The sequence below is a fragment of the Salvelinus fontinalis genome, chromosome 21 (genome assembly GCF_029448725.1).
Source record: "Salvelinus fontinalis isolate EN_2023a chromosome 21, ASM2944872v1, whole genome shotgun sequence".
NCBI lineage: Eukaryota > Metazoa > Chordata > Actinopteri > Salmoniformes > Salmonidae > Salvelinus > Salvelinus fontinalis.
In genome coordinates, this window is record NC_074685.1 from 17732855 (window position 1) to 17752106 (window position 19252).

At 43.4% G+C, this 19252-nt stretch overlaps 1 protein-coding gene across 7 annotated transcripts in view; it reads left to right on the plus strand.

Annotated features, from left to right (window-relative positions):
• LOC129818346 (voltage-dependent N-type calcium channel subunit alpha-1B-like) overlaps positions 1-19252 on the plus strand; it is a 209550-nt gene that overhangs the window by 176605 nt on the left and 13693 nt on the right. For 5 of the 7 annotated variants that reach the window (XM_055874150.1, XM_055874151.1, XM_055874154.1 and 2 more), the window contains 7 exons: positions 746-862; positions 1651-1716; positions 13841-13932; positions 14154-14304; positions 14421-14548; positions 16460-16556; positions 18778-18883. In XM_055874150.1, coding sequence (XP_055730125.1) covers positions 746-862; positions 1651-1716; positions 13841-13932; positions 14154-14304; positions 14421-14548; positions 16460-16556; positions 18778-18883 — 757 coding nt within the window. Of the gene's footprint in view, positions 1-745; positions 863-1650; positions 1717-13840; positions 13933-14153; positions 14305-14420; positions 14549-15640; positions 15738-16459; positions 16557-18777; positions 18884-19252 lie in introns of all 7 variants that reach the window. The other 2 variants (XM_055874152.1, XM_055874147.1) reach the window with 1 other exon arrangement.

A 19252-nucleotide genomic window follows, 5' to 3' on the forward strand; every position in this document is an offset into this window, starting at 1 on the left:
GGGACGTTTCTTTTTTTGCTGAGTTTATATGGCAATTTACAAAATGCATCGGCACATAGCGATTCTCCTATATGCAGTCGTGCCTGTATGTCTTCACTCATAATACATTTACTCCTTGAATGAGGATGTTTTCATGAGGTTTAACCAAGTTACATTACTGTTGGTGAGGTAATCAGTAGAAGCCATCAGCATATCCTCCTGCTTTAGAGAGCTGCTGGGGATGGCTGAGAGCTCTCTCTCCTTCTGGATAGATTAGTATGGAGCTGGGGGACAGACCGGAGTGGCAGGCGGCGTTTGAAAGGGGGATCAGGAAAAGCCTCAGGGCAGATTGCAGCACAGTACCACTGAAGTCGATTGGAGTAGTCCGTTTACTATTTAACTCTCTTTGTGGATGAAATTTCCCTTTGTGTGGGAAATTCTCTCCCGGTGACAGTCTTTTACTTCTCTCTCTCTCTCTGGTTTTCTATCTTTCTCTCACTGTTTCCATCTTCTGCTATTTCTTTGCTGGTGCCTGTGCTCCCTCTCTGACACTATGGGCCTCTCTAGACGGTAAGTGTCCTGTTCCCGTTGCTTTTGACCATTCCCTTGGCGGACAGTCTAAATCATACATAAATGGATAGGTAGATACTCTTCACTGAAATGGTACCACTGCTTCACTGAGCCCCCTTGTTAACCTCAACCATTCTGAGTGTAACCCAAATCTGATCCAAGACCAGTTTGAATTCAAGTGTGTCTCCTCCTGCAGGACAAGCTGATCAATCTGAGTTTCCTGAGGCTGTTCAGGGCGGCCAGGCTCATCAAGCTGCTGAGGCAGGGCTACACCATTCGCATCCTGCTATGGACCTTTGTCCAGTCCTTCAAGGTGATTCACTGACCCGTTGCCTCTGACCCTTGACCCTGAGGTCTGACCCCTGCCTACTCAAAATGGACTTTTGATTTGAGAGTTACATGGTATTCATCTGATCAGTAGTGAATTTAATGAATGTAGGCTGATTCATTATTTTGTAATAACTGTAAGCATATAGATCGAACTGTAAGGGGAGATAAGGAAATAAAATGAGGACATCTTTCTTTTGCGTTTGTGTATACTTAAAGGGATACTTAGCGATTTTGGCAATGAGGCCCTATATCTACTTCATCAGATGAACTCGTAGATACCATTTAAATGTGTCTGTGTCCAGTATGAAGGAAGTTAGAGGTAGTTTCGGGAGCCAATGCTAACTAGCATTAGCACAATAGGCACATAGGCTTCCAGTCTTTGTGCGAACGCAAGCCAAAATCCCAAAGTATCCCTTTAATGGCATTTGGAGTGATATTGATGTTTATTTGGAGTCTTAGAGAAGTGGTTTGTTCTGTGGAGCTTTCGTCGTAGAGAGAACAAGGACATTGCCAAGAATAGTTAATTTGATAGCAGGTTAAATGTGGGGTGGTGAGAGCTTTTAAGCCCCAATGAAAATGGATAGTTGCTGCAGAATGTTAAAAGGTAGCTCATTATTTCTGATTAATGTGTACCCTTCCCTTGTCTGGGATATATGTGATTAAGGAAATCATCCCCGTGGGTCACGTTGGCTGCTCTGCTCCATAAATAAAACTATTAAACCTTACTGTGCTGTTAACTTCTCGGTGCGTGTGTGTATTTTCTATTTCCAGGCCCTACCATACGTCTGCCTCCTCATCGCTATGCTCTTCTTCATCTACGCCATCATCGGCATGCAGGTGAGTCATACCACACACACGTCCAGTGACAATGACTATGCTATACTATGTTATATATCATATTTTTTAAATTTTATTTCACCTTTATTTAACCAGGTAGGCAAGGTGAGTACAAGTTCTCATTTACAATTGCGACCTGGCCAAGTTGAAGCAAAGCAGTTCGACACATACAACAACACAGAGTTACACATGGAGTAAAACAAACATACAGTCAATAATACAGTAGAAAATAAGTCTATATACAATGTGAGCAAATGAGGTGAGATAATGGAGGTAAATGTAAAAAAAGGCCATGGTGGCGAAGTAAATACAATATAGCAAGTAAAATACTGGAATGGTAGATTTGCAGTGGAAGAATGTGCAAAGTAGAACTAGAAATAATGGGGTGCAAAGGGGCAAAATAAATAGTTGTTTGGAGTTGTTTGGGCTAAATTATAGATGGGCTATGTACAGGTGCAGTAGTCTGTGAGCTGCTCTGACAGCTGGTGCTTAACCTCTCTTGGGTATGTGAGACGTTAGCCCACCAGTGAAACTGCTGGGCGCCAAATTCAAATACAGAAATACTCATTATAAAAATTCAGAAAACAAAACATATTTTACATAGGTTTAAAGATGAACTTCTTGTGAAATCAGAAATAGAGAAAGTCAGAAATAGAGATAAAATTAATCCCTTACCTTTGATGATCTTCATATGGTTGCACTCAGCAGACATTCATTTACTCAATAAATGTTCCTTTTGTTCGATAAAGTCTCTTTATATCCAAACACTTCCATTTTGTTAGCGCGTTTTCTTCAGTAAACCACAGGCTCAAACGCAGTCAAAACAGGCAGACAAAAAATCCAAATTGTATCCGTAAAGTTCATAGAAACATGTCAAACAATGTTTATATTCCATCCTCAGGTTGTTTTTAGCCTAAATAATCGATAATATTTCAATAATACGACAATAACGTCGTCAATATAAAATGTAAACAAGAAAGGCACTCTCTCGGTCTCGCACATGAAAAAGCTCTGTGACACTTTAGGGTCCACTCATTCAGACTGCACTTACTTCCTAATTTTTCAGAATACAAGCCTGAAACAATTTCTAAAGACTGTTGACATCTAGTGAAAGGCATAGGAACTGCAATTTGAGTCCTAAGTCAATGGATACTGTAGTGGCATTGAATAGAAAACTAGAAAACCAAAAATAAAACTACTTCCCGAATTGATTTTTCTCAGGTTTTTGCCAGCAAAATCAGTTCTGTTATACTCAGACACTATTTTAACAGTTTTGCAAACTTTAGAGTGTTTGTTATCCAAATTTACCAGTTATATGCATATCATATCTTCTGGGCCCGAGAAGCAGGCAGTTTAATTTGGGCATTAATTTGGGCATGCTTTTCATCCAAAATTCCGAATGCTGCCCCCTACCCTAGAGAAGTTAAAGCGTGGTGGGTGCAGCACAGATGGGTGCTGCTATGGTGACCAGCGAGCTGAGATTAGGGGGGCTTTACCTAGCAGGGTCTTGTAGGTGACCGGGAGCCAGTGGGTTTGGCGACGAGTATGAAGCGAGGGCCAGCCAACGAGAGCGTACAGGTCGCAGTGGTGGGTAGTATATGGGGCTTTGGTGACAAAACGGATGGCACTGTGATAGACTGCATCCAATTTATTGAGTAGGGTATTGGAGGCTATTTTGTAAATGACATCGCCGAAGTCAAGGATTGGTAGGATGGTCAGTTTTACGAGGGTATGTTTGGCAGCATGAGTGAAGGATGCTTTGTTGCGAAATAGGAAGCCAATTCTAGATTTAACTTTGGATTGGAGATGTTTGATGTAAGTCTGGAAGGAGAGTTTACAGTCTAAACAGACACCTAGGTATTTGTAGTTGTCCACATATTCTAAATCAGAACCGTCCAGAGTAGTGATGCTTGACGGGCGGGCAGGTACAGGCAGCGATCGGTTGAAGAACATGCATTAAGTTTTACTTGTATTTAAGAGCAGTTGGAGGCCACGGAAGGAGAGTTGTATGGCATTGAAGCTCGTCTGGATAGTTGTTAACACAGTGTCCAAAGAAGGGCCAGAAGTATACAGATTGGTGTCGTCTGCGTAGAGGTGGATCAGAGACTCACCAGCAGCAAGAGCGACATCATTGATGTAAACAGAGAAGAGAGTCGGTCCAAGAATTGAACCCTCTGACACCCCCATAGAGACTGCCAGAGGCCCGGACAACAGGCCCTCCGATTTGACACACTGAACTCTATCAGAGAACTAGTTGGTGAACCAAGCGAGGCAATCATTAGAGAAACCAAGGCTGTCGAGTCTGCCGATGAGGATGTGGTGATTGACAGAGTCGAAAGCCTTGGCCAGGTCAATGAATACGGCTGTACAGTATTGTTTCTTATCGATGGCGGTTAAGATATCGTTTAGGACCTTGAGCGTGGCTGAGATGCACCCATGACTAGCTCTGAAACCAGATTGCATAGCGGAGAAGGTGCGGTGGGATTCGAAATGGTCGGTAATCTTTTTGTTGACTTGGCTTTCGAAGACCTTAGAAAGGCAGGGTAGGATTGATATAGGTCTATAGCAGTTTGGGTCAAGAGTGTCCCCCCCTTTGAAGAGGGGGATGACCACAGCTGCTTTCCAATCTTTGGGTATCTCAGACAACACGAAAGAGAGGTTGAACAGGCTGGTAATAGGGGTTGCAACAATTTCTGGCAGATAATTTTAGAAAGAAAGGGTCCAGATTGTCTAGCCCGGCTGATTTGTAGGGGTCCAGATTTTGCAGCTCTTTCAGAACATCAGCTGTCTGGATTTGGGAGAAGGAGAAATGGAGAAGGCTTGGGCGAGTTGCTGTGGGGGGTGCAGTGCTGTTGACCGGGGTAGGGGTAGCCAGGTGGAAAGCATGGCCAGCCGTAGAAAAATGCTTATTGAAATTCTCAATTATAGTGGATTTATCTGTGGTGACAGAGTTTCCTATCCTCAGTGCAGTGGGCAGCTGGGAGGAGGTGTTCTTATTCTCCATGGACTTTACAGTGTCCCAGAACTTTTTTGAGTTTGTGTTACAGGAAGCAAATTTCTGTTTGAAAAAGCTAGCCTTGGGTTTTCTAACTGCCTGTGTATTTTGGTTTCTAACTTCCCTGAAAAGTTGCATATCACGGGGGCTGTTCGATGCTAATGCAGAACGCCACAGGATGTTTTTGTGTTGGTTAAGGGCAGTCAGGTCTGGAGAGAACCAAGGGCTATATCTGTTCCTGGTTCTACATTTCTTGAATGGGGCATGCTTATTTAAGATGGTGAGGAAGGCATTTAAAAAAAAATATCCAGGCATCCTCTACTGACGGGATAAGGTCAATATCCTTCCAGGATACCCGGGCCAGGTCGATTAGAAAGGCCTGCTCGCTGAAGTGTTTCAGGGAGCGTTTGACAGTGATGAGTGGAGGTCGTTTGACCACTGACCCATTACGGATGCAGGCAATGAGGCAGTGATTGCTGGTTAAAAACAGCAGAGGTGTATTTAGAGGGCAAGTTGGTTAGGATGATATCTATGAGGGTACCCGTGTTTACGGCTTTGGGGTGGTACATGGTAGGTTCATTGATAATTTGTGTGAGATTGAGGGCATCAAGCCTAGATTGTAGGATGGCTGGGGTGTTAAGCACCCCAGTGTTAAGCATGTCCCAGTTTAGGTCACCTAGCAGCACAAGCTCTGAAGATAGATGGGGGGCAATCAGTTCACATATGGTGTCCAGAGCACAGCTGGGGGCAGAGGGTGGTCTATAGCAGGCGGCAACGGTGAGAGACTTGTTTTTAGAGAGGTGGATTTCTAAAAGTAGAATTTCAAATTGTTTGGGTACAGACCTGGATAGTACGACAGAACTAGATTGCAACACCACCCCCTTTGGCCGTTCTATCTTGTCTGAAAATGTTGTAGTTAGGGATGGAGATTTCAGAGTTTTTGGTGGTCTTGCTAAGCCAGGATTCAGACACAGCTAGGACATCTGGATTGGCAGAGTGTGCTAAAGCAGTGAATAAAACAAACTTAGGGAGGAGGCTTCTAATGTTAACATGCATGAAACCAAGGCTATTACGTTTTTTTTTTTTTTTTTTTTTTTTACCGTTATTTTACCAGGTAAGTTGACTGAGAACACGTTCTCATTTGCAGCAACGACCTGGAGAATAGTTACAGGGGAGAGGAGGGGGATGAATGAGCCAATTGTAAACTGGGGATTATTAGGTGACCATGATGGTTTGAGGGCCAGATTGGGAATTTAGCCAGGACACCGGGGTTAACACCCCTACTCTTACGATAAGTGCCATGGGATCTTTAATGACCTCAGAGAGTCAGGACACCCGTTTAACGTCCCATCCGAAAGACGGCACCCTACACAGGGCAGTGTCCCCAATCACTGCCCTGGGGCATTGGGATATTTTTTAGACCAGAGGAAAGAGTGCCTCCTACTGGCCCTCCAACACCACTTCCAGCAGCATCTGGTCTCCCATCCAGGGCCTGACCAGGACCAACCCTGCTTAGCTTCAGAAGCAAGCCAGTAGTGGTATGCAGGGTGGTATGCTGCTTACAGAAGTCATCAAAAGAGAGCGCCTGGGGAATAGGAGTGGAGCTAGGCACTGCAGGTCCTGGATTCACCTCTACATCACCAGAGGAACAGAGGAGGAGTAGGATAAGGGTACAGCTAAAAGCTGTGAGAATTGGTCGTCTAGGACGTCCGGAACAGAGAGTAAAAGGAGCAGGTTTCTGGGGGGGATAAAATAGCTTCAAGGTATAATGTACAGACAAAGGAATGGTAGGATGTGAATACAGTGGAGGTAAAACTAGGCATTGAGTGATGAGAGAGAGAGATATTGTCCCTATAAACATCATTGAAACCAGGTGATGTCAACGCATGTGTGGGTGGTGGAACTGAAAGGTTGGATAAGGTATAATGAGCAGGGCTAGAGGCTCTACAGTGAAATAAGCCAATAAACACTAACCAGAACAGCAATGGACAAGGCATATTGACATTAAGGAGAGGCAGTGGTGGGCCGTCAGGGCCTGCAAGGCCTTCTCTGCTGGCCTAAACATCATCAGAATATATATATTTTTTTATATATATTTTCCCACAAATATGTATTAAATTATTCCCCAGAGTAAGAGTTATACTCTTCATTTCATAGCTTTCCTCTTGGTTGCACTGCTTCCAGCCCCAGGTTGAGATTTGGAGGGCTTGTCTTTATGTTAGATCTTTTATCCAATCATATTCAGCCATCATGTGTTGCCAGGGGTCTAAAATCTGCCCTCAGGCCTTCAGAATCAACATTGCGGGCGCTTGTCGCTTATAGTGAATGGAAATGAAAATTTAGTGTCAACCAATCAGCTTTAGAGTTGGCTATTGTACGCCTGCTGGCTGGCTCCAGTGTTACACAGGAGCCAGCTAGCAGGCGTAGTGCGTGCACGTCTTTTGATTGGATTACCAATATTGAGAGGCAGGTCCTATGGAGATCTAGGAAACTGAATTTGATAAACGAATTAATTTGCGTACTACAAAGCTGTTTTTTCAACCCACAATGGCGGAAGGAGGAGAAGATATCGATTTGGTCGAGGATATAATTATAACGCCATTCTCAAGACGAACTTTTCAAGAAAAGTTAGACATTGTAAGGAGAGGTCGCCCGACGCCACAAAGCCTGTCACAGGCGGGAAAGGGCTTCGTTCGCTCGCCACTTTCAAAGTTTCAACTACGAGCGCTGTCAATGGCTCCTTGGCTCCGAGAAGCACTGCAAACTGTACTGCTGGGAATGCCTATTATTTGCAAGTGATCGATTTGGTGTTTGGAGCTACACTGGCTTTGCAAACTTGAGTTGTCTAACCAAGGCAGCAACGAGACACTAAAGTACGGCTGGGCACTAACAAGCAATGGTGCTTTTGAAAACTTTTGGGGACACCGGAGTGGATCTACAGCTCAAAGAACACGCGCGCAGGGCAACGGAGCTGCACAATGAAAAGGTGAAGGGAAATATTGAAAAGACTCATTGATTGTGTCATGTTTTTGTCAAATGTCAATTTGTCAATTTCAAGGTGACGCAACGCCTGGTTATACTGCGTTTATGTCTAAATGTATAGTGTCTAGAGCCATGGCATCATAATGAGGTGGATTAATTCGGGTGGGACTGTGTAATACCTCACTGAAGGCCCAGGCCCCAGGCCCATGGCACGCCACTGAGGAGAGGCATGCTTAGCCGAGTAATCATAAGGGTCCAGTGAGTAGTGAGGTTGGTTGGGGTCACAGCGATTCAGACAGCTAGCCGGGCCATGGGTAGCAAGCTGGCAGAGGATGGAGGTTTGTTTTTAGCCACCTCGTGCGTTTCCGTCGGTAGATTAGTGGGGTTCCGTGTGGTAGAGGGGACCAATCCAATTGGCAAAATAGTTATAGTTATAGTGGCCCAAGAAAATTATCCGATAGACCTATTCAGATAGCAGCCGATAAGACAGCTAACGATTAGCGGGCCGCAGATGGGCATTCAGGTTACGTCGCGACGGAGAGACAAAGTTGGATAACTCCCTCAGGCAGATAACGTCGGTAGTCCAGTCGTGAAGGCCAGATGGGGGCTCCGCATCGGCAGTAAAACAGATCCGGATAGGTGATTGTAGCCCAGGAGTGGCTGATGGATCTCTTCAGCTGGCCAGCTCCGGAATAATTGATGTTTGCTCCGGGACCGACGTTAGCCAATAGTCACTCGGATAGCAGCTAGCTAGCTGCAAGATCCAGTTGTAAATGTCCAGAGCTTGCGGTAGAAATCCAGGGATATGGAGAGAAAATAGGTCCGGTATGCTCTGGTCTGAGTCGCGTTGTACAAAACTGGCTAACTTGTGAACTGGCTAACTTCTGGCTAACTTTTGGCTAGCTTCTGTTGTGGATTTCAGATTTGAGGTGAATAATACGTATTTTTTTTAATTGGTGAGGCGGGTTGCAGGAGAGTGTTTTGAAGTTGAGATTTTAGAAAAAAAATATATGAAAAGATATGCGAAGAAAATATGTAAATATATATACACGGAACACAACAAGATAAGCATTTATAATCATAAAGAGAATGTCAATAGCTTTTGCTCTATGGGAGAGACACACAGAGAACCTGGCTCTCCTCTTAAACAGATGGTTCCAATCTTTAAAGTTGATTGCTCTTTTAAAAAGGAAGCCTATGTGGCAGCAAATCTGATCAATTGTATGCACAATGGAGGTGCGTGCCATCCACTAGATTTGCATGGCATTATAAACCAATGGTAATTGTGTCTTCTGGTAAAAGAGCCCTCATTTAATCAGCGATGCTGTATAATGAGATACTGTATAATGACTACAGGGCCCCAGAGGGAGGGGTGGATCAGGACACCCCCCACCATGAGTAACAAACTTCGTATCCCAATTAAACAGGGAGCCAAAATAAGCTTATCTGGCTCTTTGTTATTATCAGGACTATCTGTGCGTCCCAAATGGCACGCTATCCCCATATAGTGCCTTTGTCAAAAGCAGTGCACTATATAGGGAATATCAACATTTGTGTGCCATTTGGATATACCCTATACGTGTGGACTTGGGCAGAATACAGGGTGTCACCATGTCATTCAATTCTATTGTTATTAGATTATAAAAATGTCTGGATAGATACAGTGAACTCCAAAAGTATTAGGACAGTGAATTATTTTTGTTTTAGCTCTGTACCTCAGCAGTGTGGATGTGGTGCAGACTGTCAGCTTTAATTTGAGGGTATTTTCATCCATATCGAGTGAACCGTTTAGAAATTACACCACATTTTGTATAAAGTCCCCCATTTTAGGGACCAAAAGTATTGGGACAAATTTACTTACAGTTGAAGTCGGAAGTTTACATACACTTAGGTTGGAGTCATTAAAACTCGTTTTTCAACCACTCCACACATTTCTTGTTAACAAACTATAGTTTTGGCAAGTCGGTTAGGACGTCTACTTAGTGCATGATGCAAGTAATTTTTCCAACAATTGTTTACAGACAGATTATTTCACTTCTAATTCACTGTATCACAATTCCAGTGTGTCAGAAGTTTACATACACTAAGTTGACTGTGCCTTTAAACAGCATGGAAAATTCCAGAAAATTATGTCAGGGATTTAGAAGCTTCTGATAGGCTAATTGACATAATTTGAGTCAATTGGAGGTGTACCTGTGGATGCATTTCAAGGCCTACCTACTCAGTGCTTCTTTGCTTGACATCATGGGAAAATCAAAAGAAATCAGCTAAGACCTCAGAAAAAAAATTGTAGACCTCCACAAGTCTGGTTCATTCTTGGGAGCCATTTCCAAATGCCTGAAGGTACCACGTTCATCTGTACAAACAATAGTACGCAAGAAAAAACACCATGGGACCACGCAACCGTCATACCGCTCAGGAAGGAGACGCGTTCTGTCTCCTAGAGATGAACGTACTTTGGTAGGAGGGACTGCAGGAGGGACTGGTGCACTTTACAAAATAGATGGCATCATGAGGATGGAAAATGATGTGGATATATTGAAGCAACATCTCAAGACATCAGTCAGGAAGTTAAAGCTTGGTCGCAAATGGGTCTTCCAAATGGAAAATGACCCCAAGCATACTTCCAAAGTTGTGGCAAAATGGCTTAAGGACAACAAAGTCAAGGTATTGGAGTGGCCATCACAGGGCCCTGACCTCAATCCCGTAGAAAATGTGTGTGTCTGCTGGAGGTCATTTTGCAGGGCGCTGGCAGTGCACCTCCTTGCACAAAGGCGGAGGTAGCGGTCCTGCTGCTGGGTTGTTGCCCTCCTACGGCCTCCTCCACGTCTCCTGGTGTACTGGCCTGTCTCCTGGTAGCGCCTCCATGCTCTGGACACTACGCTGACAGACACAGCAAACCTTTTTGCCACAGCTCGCATTGATGTGCCATCCTGGATGAACTGCACTACCTGAGCCACTTGTGTGGGTTGTAGACTCCGTCTCATGCTACCACTAGAGTGAGAGCACCGCCAGCATTCAAAAGTGACCAAAACATCAGCCAGGAAGCATAGGAACTGAGAAGTGGTCTGTGATCACCACCTGCAGAATCACTCCTTTTTTGGGGGTGTCTTGCTAATTGCCTATAATTTCCACCTTTTGTCTATTCCATTTGCACAACAGCATGTGACATTTATTGTCAATCAGTGTTGCTTCCTAAGTGGACAGTTTGATTTCACAGAAGTGTGATTCACTTGGAGTTACATTGTGTTGTTTAAGTGTTCCCTTTATTTTTTTGAGCAGTGTACATCAAGCTTGGGACTTTTTGTTGGATGCATTTGCTGTTTGTTTTGGTTGTGTTTCAGATTATTTTGTGTCCAATAGAAATGAATGGTAAATAATGTATTGTGTCATTTTGAAGTAATTTTTATTGTAAATAATAATATATTATGTTATCACTTCTACATGAATTATTACAGCTAATCGTTCATTAATCGTGAATATGATGAGTGAGAAAGTTACAAAAGCACAAATACCATACCCCTAAGACATGCTAACTTCTAACCATTACAATAACAGGGGATATTAGCATCTTTGGGGAGGATGATATTTGTGCGTCTAACTTTCTCACTCATCAATATTCACAAATTCATCCAGGGGACTATGTACCAAAAGTGGTGTAATTTCTAAACGGTTCACTCAAAATGGAGGAAAATGCCCTCAAATTAAAGCTGACAGTCTGCACTTTACCCTCATAGTCATTGTATCATTTAAAATCCAAAGTGCTGGAGTACAGATCCAAAACAATAAAACATTTGTCACTTTTGGAGCTCACTGTAGATAGTATTGTACAACATAATCACAATGCATTGACTCTTCTATGGTTCAATTGTGTGCTGATGTCTGGTATAGTACAGTGTGAACATTGAAGTTTCGGTACATTGTCCAGAACAAAAATGTATAACCCAAGACAGGCTGTTGTCATAGTGTTTTGTTCTCTATGGGCCAATAACTGAGGCTGACCTGGCCCAGAGGCATGTTAATAATGGAGGAAGGCCCTAACGGTGTTTTGGTGTGGTCTCAATTGGAGATCACACTGTGTGACTGCCTCACACGTGCATGCACGAACGCACTCTCACACACAAACATGCATCTACGTGCACACATACAGTGTCAAACGTTTGGACACACCTACTCATTCAAGTTTTTAAATAAAAGAAAAACGATTTTCTACATTATAGAATAATAGTGAAGATGTCAAAACTATGAAATAACACATATGGAATCATGTAGTAACCAAAAGTGTTAATTAAATAAAAATATATTTGAGATTTGAGATTCCTCAAAGTAGCCACCCTTTGCCTTGATAAACAGCTTTGCACACTTGGCATTCTCTCAACCAGCTTCATGAGGAATGATTTTCCAACAGTCTTGAAAGAGTTCCCACATATGCTGAGCACTTGTTGGCTGCTTTTCCTTCACTCTGTGGTCCAACTGATCCCAAACCATCTCAATTGGGTTGAGGTTGGGTGATTGTGGAGGACAGGTCATCTGATGCAGCACTCCATCACTCCCCTTCTTGGTCAAATAGCCCTTACACAGCCTGGAGGTGTGTTGGGTCATTGTCCTGTTGAAAAGGTGACTACATCGTGAAGCTGGTTGAGAGAATGCCAAGAGTGTGCAAAGCTGTCATCCTGGCAAAGGATGGCTACTTTGAAGAATCTCAAATATAAAATATATTTTGATTTGTTTTAAACTTGTGGTTACTACATGTTTTCATGTGTTATTTTATAGTTTTGATGTAGAATTTTGATGTACAATGTAGAATATAGTAAATAATAAAGAAAAACCCTGGAATGAGTAGGTGTGTCCAAACTTTTGACTGGTACTGTACAAGTATTTGCCCCCTTTCTGATTTTCTCTATTTTTGCATATTTGTTACTCTGAATGTTAATACATCTTCAACCAAACCAAAATATTAGATAAAGGGAACCTGAGTGAACAAATAATATCAAATGTTGATAATGAATTGATTAATTTTATTAACAAAGATACGCAACACCCAAAGCATCTGTGTGAAAAGGTAATTGCCCCCTTACACTCAATAATTGGTTGTGCCACCTTTAGCTGCAATGACTGCAACCAAATGCTTTCTGTAGTTGTTGATCAGTCTCTCATATTGCTGTGGAGGAATATTGTCCCACTCTTCCATGCAGAACTGCTTTAACTCCGTGACATTTGTGGGTTTCAGGTCCTGCCACAACATCTCAATGGGGTTTAGGTCTGGACTTTGACTAGGCCATTCAAAAACTTCAAACATGTTTATTTTCAGCCATTCTGATGTAGACTTGCTTGTGTGTTCTGTATCATTGTCTTGCTGCATGACCCAGTAGCGCTTCAGCTCATAGACAGTTGGACCTGACATTTTCCTTTAGAATTCTCTGATACAGAGCAAAATTCATGGTTCCTTCAATGATAGCAAGTTGTCCTGTTCCTGAGGCACCAAAGCATCCCAAGCCATCACAATACCACCATCATTCTTGACCATTGGTATGAGATTCTTACTGTGGAATGAAGTGTTGGGTTTTCCTCAGACATAATGGGACCCATGTTGTCCTAAAAGTTCCACTTCTGACTCATCTGTCCAACATTCTTCCAGGAGTCTTGACGATCATCCAGGTGCTTTTTGGCCAACATAAGTTGACTTTTTGGATGACATGGCTACAGTTATGTCTGGCGAAAACCCAACACTACATTCCACAGTAAAAAACTCATACCAATGGTCAAGTATGGTGGTGGTAATGTGTTGACACACATAGTCTTCTGCCTACTCTGGTAGGATTTGAGAAAAGTAATGATTCGTGGCTAATGTGCTTTTTGGAGATAGCATTACATTGCATCGTATGGAATTGTGCAAAGGCTGATACAATCAGCACTAGCTCCTTGGATCACTTTCTTATACAAATCACTTCCCTATTTCTAACTCGCAAAAGTGTGTCTCAAATGGCACCCTATTCCCTACATAATGCACTACTTTTGACCAGAACCCATAGGGCTCTGGTCAAAGGTAGTGCACTATATAGGGAATGGGGTTCCATTTGGGACACCTATAGATAACATACAGGGAATCCCTCTAACTGCCATGCTGGCCATTTCTGCTTCCTTCAGGTGTTTGGAAACATTGAGCTGAATGAGGAATCAGCCATCAATCACCACAACAACTTCCAGACCTTCTTCCAGGCTCTGATGCTTCTGTTCAGGTGACCATGTCTCCACATTCTCCATTTTAGACCTTTTTTCACATATCTTTCTATTATTTCTATTGCAGTATAATGTAATACAATAGCCATGTATTTCCTTATGCTCATGGTGGTGTTTGTGGTAGATATACAGTGTCCAATGATGGATATACAGTGCTTACATTGCATGTGTTTGTTTGTGTATATGTGTGTATCTACAATGTGTGTGTGTCCCTTTGCAGGAGTGCAACAGGTGAGGCGTGGCATGAGATCATGCTGTCGTGTCTGAGTAACCGTCCATGTGATAAGCTGTCAGGGTCCGGAGGGAAGGAGTGCGGCAGTGACTTTGCTTATTTCTACTTTGTCTCCTTCATCTTCCTCTGCTCCTTTCTGGTCAGTATGGGCCATCACAAATGAATGACCAATCAGGATGACCAATGTCCAATGATCGACCAATGATCAGCAAGAAAGGACCATTCACCTCTCCACCTCCCTCTCCCTTCCTCCAGATGCTCAATCTGTTTGTGGCGGTCATCATGGACAACTTTGAGTACCTGACCAGAGACGCCTCTATCCTGGGGCCTCACCACCTGGACGAATTCATCCGTGTTTGGGCCGAGTACGACCCTGCTGCCTGGTAGGTATCTTTAATCCTCCTACAGGTTATTATTATTTTCTTCCCCTGAGTCAAGACAGCGTCAGTTTTAGGTTCAGGAGTGAAGAGGTGAAGGGAGGGACATGAAGTGTCATAGTGAAGGGTATAGCAAATAGTCGGTGACAAATCAAAGATGGCTCTAAGTTCCAGTGGGATGACTCTGTGACGTTTGACAACGATTGACGGGCAGGGAGGGATCTCGTTTTAGTGGGGCTGGGTGACGTTAAGCCGGCGCCTGGAGTGCCGACTAGGGCCTCAGAGGCAGACTGATGTAAATCCATGGTTCCGCTCCGCTCAACTCTGCTCGCCATCCGCTAGGCTCTCCTGACGACCCTGAAGCTCCTCTCATTCTGTCATTGTGGAGGGGGAAGAAACTATTTAAATCACACAACACATCTCAGCTGCTTTCCAAAGTATTTATCAGACCCAATGAGAAATACTGGAACTCTAAGAGCAAAAATAGGAAGTTAGGCTGAGATGCAGCAGGGTGAGAAGTCCTAAATGTCCCCAATGCCACTATTCACTATGGGCCCTTGGACTTTATAGGCTATAGGGTTACATTTGGGTGTTTACATTATGTAGAAAAAATACATCTGTTTAACTTTGTAAAGTAAAGGTGTGTTTAGAATTATTTTTGTTGTATTAATGCTATTTAATCTCTCCTCAGACTAATATTATTCTGTTTTCCTGTGGGTACCATTGCCACTGTTCCACCCCTTGTGTATTGCGCTGTCATGGTGTATTTGTTGTTTAATGTTTAACTGTTTAACCTCCCAGTAACCCTGTAGTCAAGTATGACTATAGATAAGCAAGCTTGTTATTTATACACTGAGTATACCAAACATTAGGAACACCTTCCTAATATTGAGTTGCACCCCCTGGATTTACCTGGTCAGTGTATGTCGTGGAAAGAGTTGTTCATGTTTTCTATACTCTGTGTATATCTGCACCATATCTACAGGTGGGCTTTAATCAATGACCATGACTGCACACAATGGAGGATATACATGTTAAGTCATTGGAAATGGTTGTGTTTGTGTCCTAACCTCCTCTAACCTGTCTTGTCTTTTACAGCGAAAGGATATGCTATCAGGATATGTACAAATTGTTACGTTTTATCTCGCCTCCTCTCGGCTTAGGGAAGAAGTGTCCTAATAGGGTGGCCTACAAGGTTTGCAACCCCACACACCCCTTAATCATGAAGGGATGAGGTTGAAGTGGAGAGTGAATGAATGTGAATGACTCCTAGTGCCAGAGATTCAACCACACACACACACACACACACACACACCCACACCCACACACATACCTCCCATACTAACCAGCTGGTGGGTAACCATGGCAACTAATGGAAAATAATGCCACAATGTAAGTCTCATTACAGTATACTGACCATGCTTCATCATCATCTCTGTTTTCACCATACTGAATGCAGTATGCAGTAGGCCTATATGGTTGTCTCAGAGTAGGCCCAGGAGACTGTTCAATTTGATTACCGCTGATGTCTCGGAGCATGCAGGAACAGAAGACATCTGAACAGTCAAACTGCAACCTTGCCCTGAGCATACATACATATACATGTATATACTACATACACATCATGATCAATCCAACCTCGTGATTTTGCCATCTGAATTCCCGGAAAACACCCCACCTCTTCCTGTCCAACCCTCTGATCCATCCCAGTCTCATTCAGGACAGGGATGGCATCCCGCCCGGAATCCACTGGAAATATAAAATAACACAGATTTCTGTTTTTGTCATTTTCTCTTCTGTTTAACCATCTTCTTTTGGTAATTTCTAACTCTGCCCCCTCCTCCTACCTTACCTGGATTCCTCCAACCCTCTCTCTGACCCCTGTGATCTCCTCCTGTGACTTCTCCCCCTGTGAAGTGGCCGTATGACCTACCTCGATATGTACGAGATGCTCCGTCACATGTCCCCTCCACTAGGTTTGGGAAAGAAATGCCCGCCCAGAATCGCCTACAAGGTAGACCCCCCCTCTTCCCCCAGCAGTCTTCCTCTCACCCCTGTCACTCACTCCCACCTGCCCTGTATCTCTCCCGGCTTCTATCAGTCTGTCACAGCCACTTCCTGCTGTGCTCTTGTAGTGTCCTTGTTGTTGCTCTTTCTGTCTGTTCTTGATGTTCTCTTCTGCCCTCTCTCGGCGTTTGGTGTTTACTGTGCTCACTTCTCCGTCTGGCCATTTAGACTTGTTTTGTTTTTAAACTAGGTTTTCATTCTGTTCAACTGAGAAGAAATGAAGACTGACAGTTAACACAAGCCACACTATTAACATGAAGTTAGCTAGAAACCCGTTGCCGGTTTTGAAAAATCACTGTATAACAAATGTGACGTTTCACATAAAATGAGATAATGAATACGAGGTTAAAAATTGGCGGAATTCCCCTTTAATTAGTCCTATAGAAAAGTAATACAATTAAAAACACAACCTTTCCCCTCTAGTCTTCTCCATCCTCCCTGAGTCTATACTCTATGGGATGTTCTGTGTTGTGTGGCAGCATTTAGAGAGCTTGTATTGTGGACCAAGGTAACGATTGTTCAGTTCAGGTGTTTACCACTGTGAGTGGTTCCAGCATGTACACAGCTGTCTAGATTAATCATTGTTAAAACAGACCTAGCCGTACCCTGGATAAAAGCATCTGCCAAGCGACTAGTTGGGTCTGACGTGTTTGGCTTCTCCAAATATAACTCCTGCTTTTGAGAGATTAATCGACAGGGGCTAGCCTTTTAAAATGCTTTTTTCTTCCTCCCTTTCTTTGCTGTTGTGGAAAATGCATCTCGCTCAACTCCCTCCCTAATGCACAGAGATACCTGTGTATCTCTGTCCCCCTCTGTTTTCAACTGGCTCTGAGCGGAGCTTCACAATCCCTGCTAAATTACCTTTCTTGTCCTCCGTGTTGGGATTTTTCCTTCCTCTCATCTACCTAACTCCACATTGTGTGTGTGTGTGTGTGTGTGTGTGTGTGTGTGTGTGTGTGTGTGTGTGTGTGTGTGTGTGTGTGTGTGTGTGTGTGTGTGTGTGTGTGTGTGTGTGTGTGTGTGTGTGTGTGTGTGTGTGTGTGCGTGTGTGTTTTTGACAGTATGTGTGTACCTATATGTGTATATACAGTATTTGTATGTTTGGGTGATGGTCTCACGTGTCTGTGGTTTTCCTGTCTCTGTAGTGGGCACTACATGACATGTCAGGCCATCCACACATCTTCCTCCTCTCCCCCCTCTTCTCCCTCTGTATTGTAACAGCTCCCGCATGGAAGGACGCTCTCTTGAGCTCAAGGGAGGCTTGCTTGCACGCGCGCACACACACACACAAACACGTCTCATCTGCAATTCCCCTCCGCTTGAAGACAATAGGATCCGTCCTTCCCAGTCTCTGCATGTTTTTGTGTGCATGCTCATTCTGCCTCCCCATTAGCCCTGCATCAAGCTCTACATGCATGTATGTCACTATGTCTGAGTCTCAATTGGCAGTTTATTCCCTATATATTGTACTCGTTTTGCCCAAAACCCTATGGGCCCTAGTCAAAAGTAGTGCACTATATAGGGTGTAGTGTGCCTTTTGGGATGCAGCCTATCACTCTACTCTGCTTGCCTTCTCACAATGAAAGGAGGCTAGGAGGAGTGTGGCCCCATAACACAGACATGGCTTCATTCATTCATCCTTTCATAGCAGCACTACAACATACTACTAGGCCTTGCCTTGGATTCATGCTGACATGTGAACTGGTTCTCTCATTTTGTGGTTACTGAATTCAGAAAAGGACTAACTCCACTTCATCCACACCACTCATAGTTTCTATTAAATTGCTATTAAGTCACTTTTCTGTCACTTGTCATTTTTTTTACTCTGAGTCCATAAGATGATGAACTCACCATGCATTTCTCTGAGGAGTCCTAATACACATTGCATTGATTTGTTGGGTATGTCCCCCTCAATGTCCATCTCAAACATTGACCCATAGTCTCTCTCTCACGTTATTTGCATGGAGTGTTGCTCTGAATGTTCTCTTTCCTCTCTGAGATGTCTTGTGTTGTTGTGTTCCTTGAAAGCTATTCTGTGTGCTGGACTGAAACTAAGCGAAGCCACTGGCTGTTAGAAGTCCACACTCACTCTCAAGTGAAACATATCAATTCATTCTGCATGTACGGTGTCCATATTAGGACAGTTTCAGACTGTCTATTCTCCTTAGCGATTGGTTAAGATGAACATGCCCATTGCCGATGACAACACGGTGCACTTCACGTCCACTCTGATGGCGCTCATCCGCACTGCTCTGGAGATCAAACTGGCGTCTGGTCAGTGACCTTTAACCTAACCACCTCTACACAAAAACACACTCCAACCACAGTAGTAGAATGGGAATATGGCAAATACGAATAAATACAAAACCTAAATCAAGTTTTAAACAAATTAAAAGGATATATTTTTTTTAAGGTACTTGTTTTGTTTACTTACAGAAATCACAATAATATCGTGTCATCATTCAAAGAGGAGGGTAGTGGCCTAATAAACCCGCTCTGCTCGGTCCAGGGCCATATGTATCAAGCATCAACAGTAGGAATGCTGACTTCGGATCAGTTAAGCATTTTAGATCAAATTTATGAACTTGCATGGACAGGGGGGGACCTGATCCTAGATCAGCACACTACTCTGAGATGCTTGAA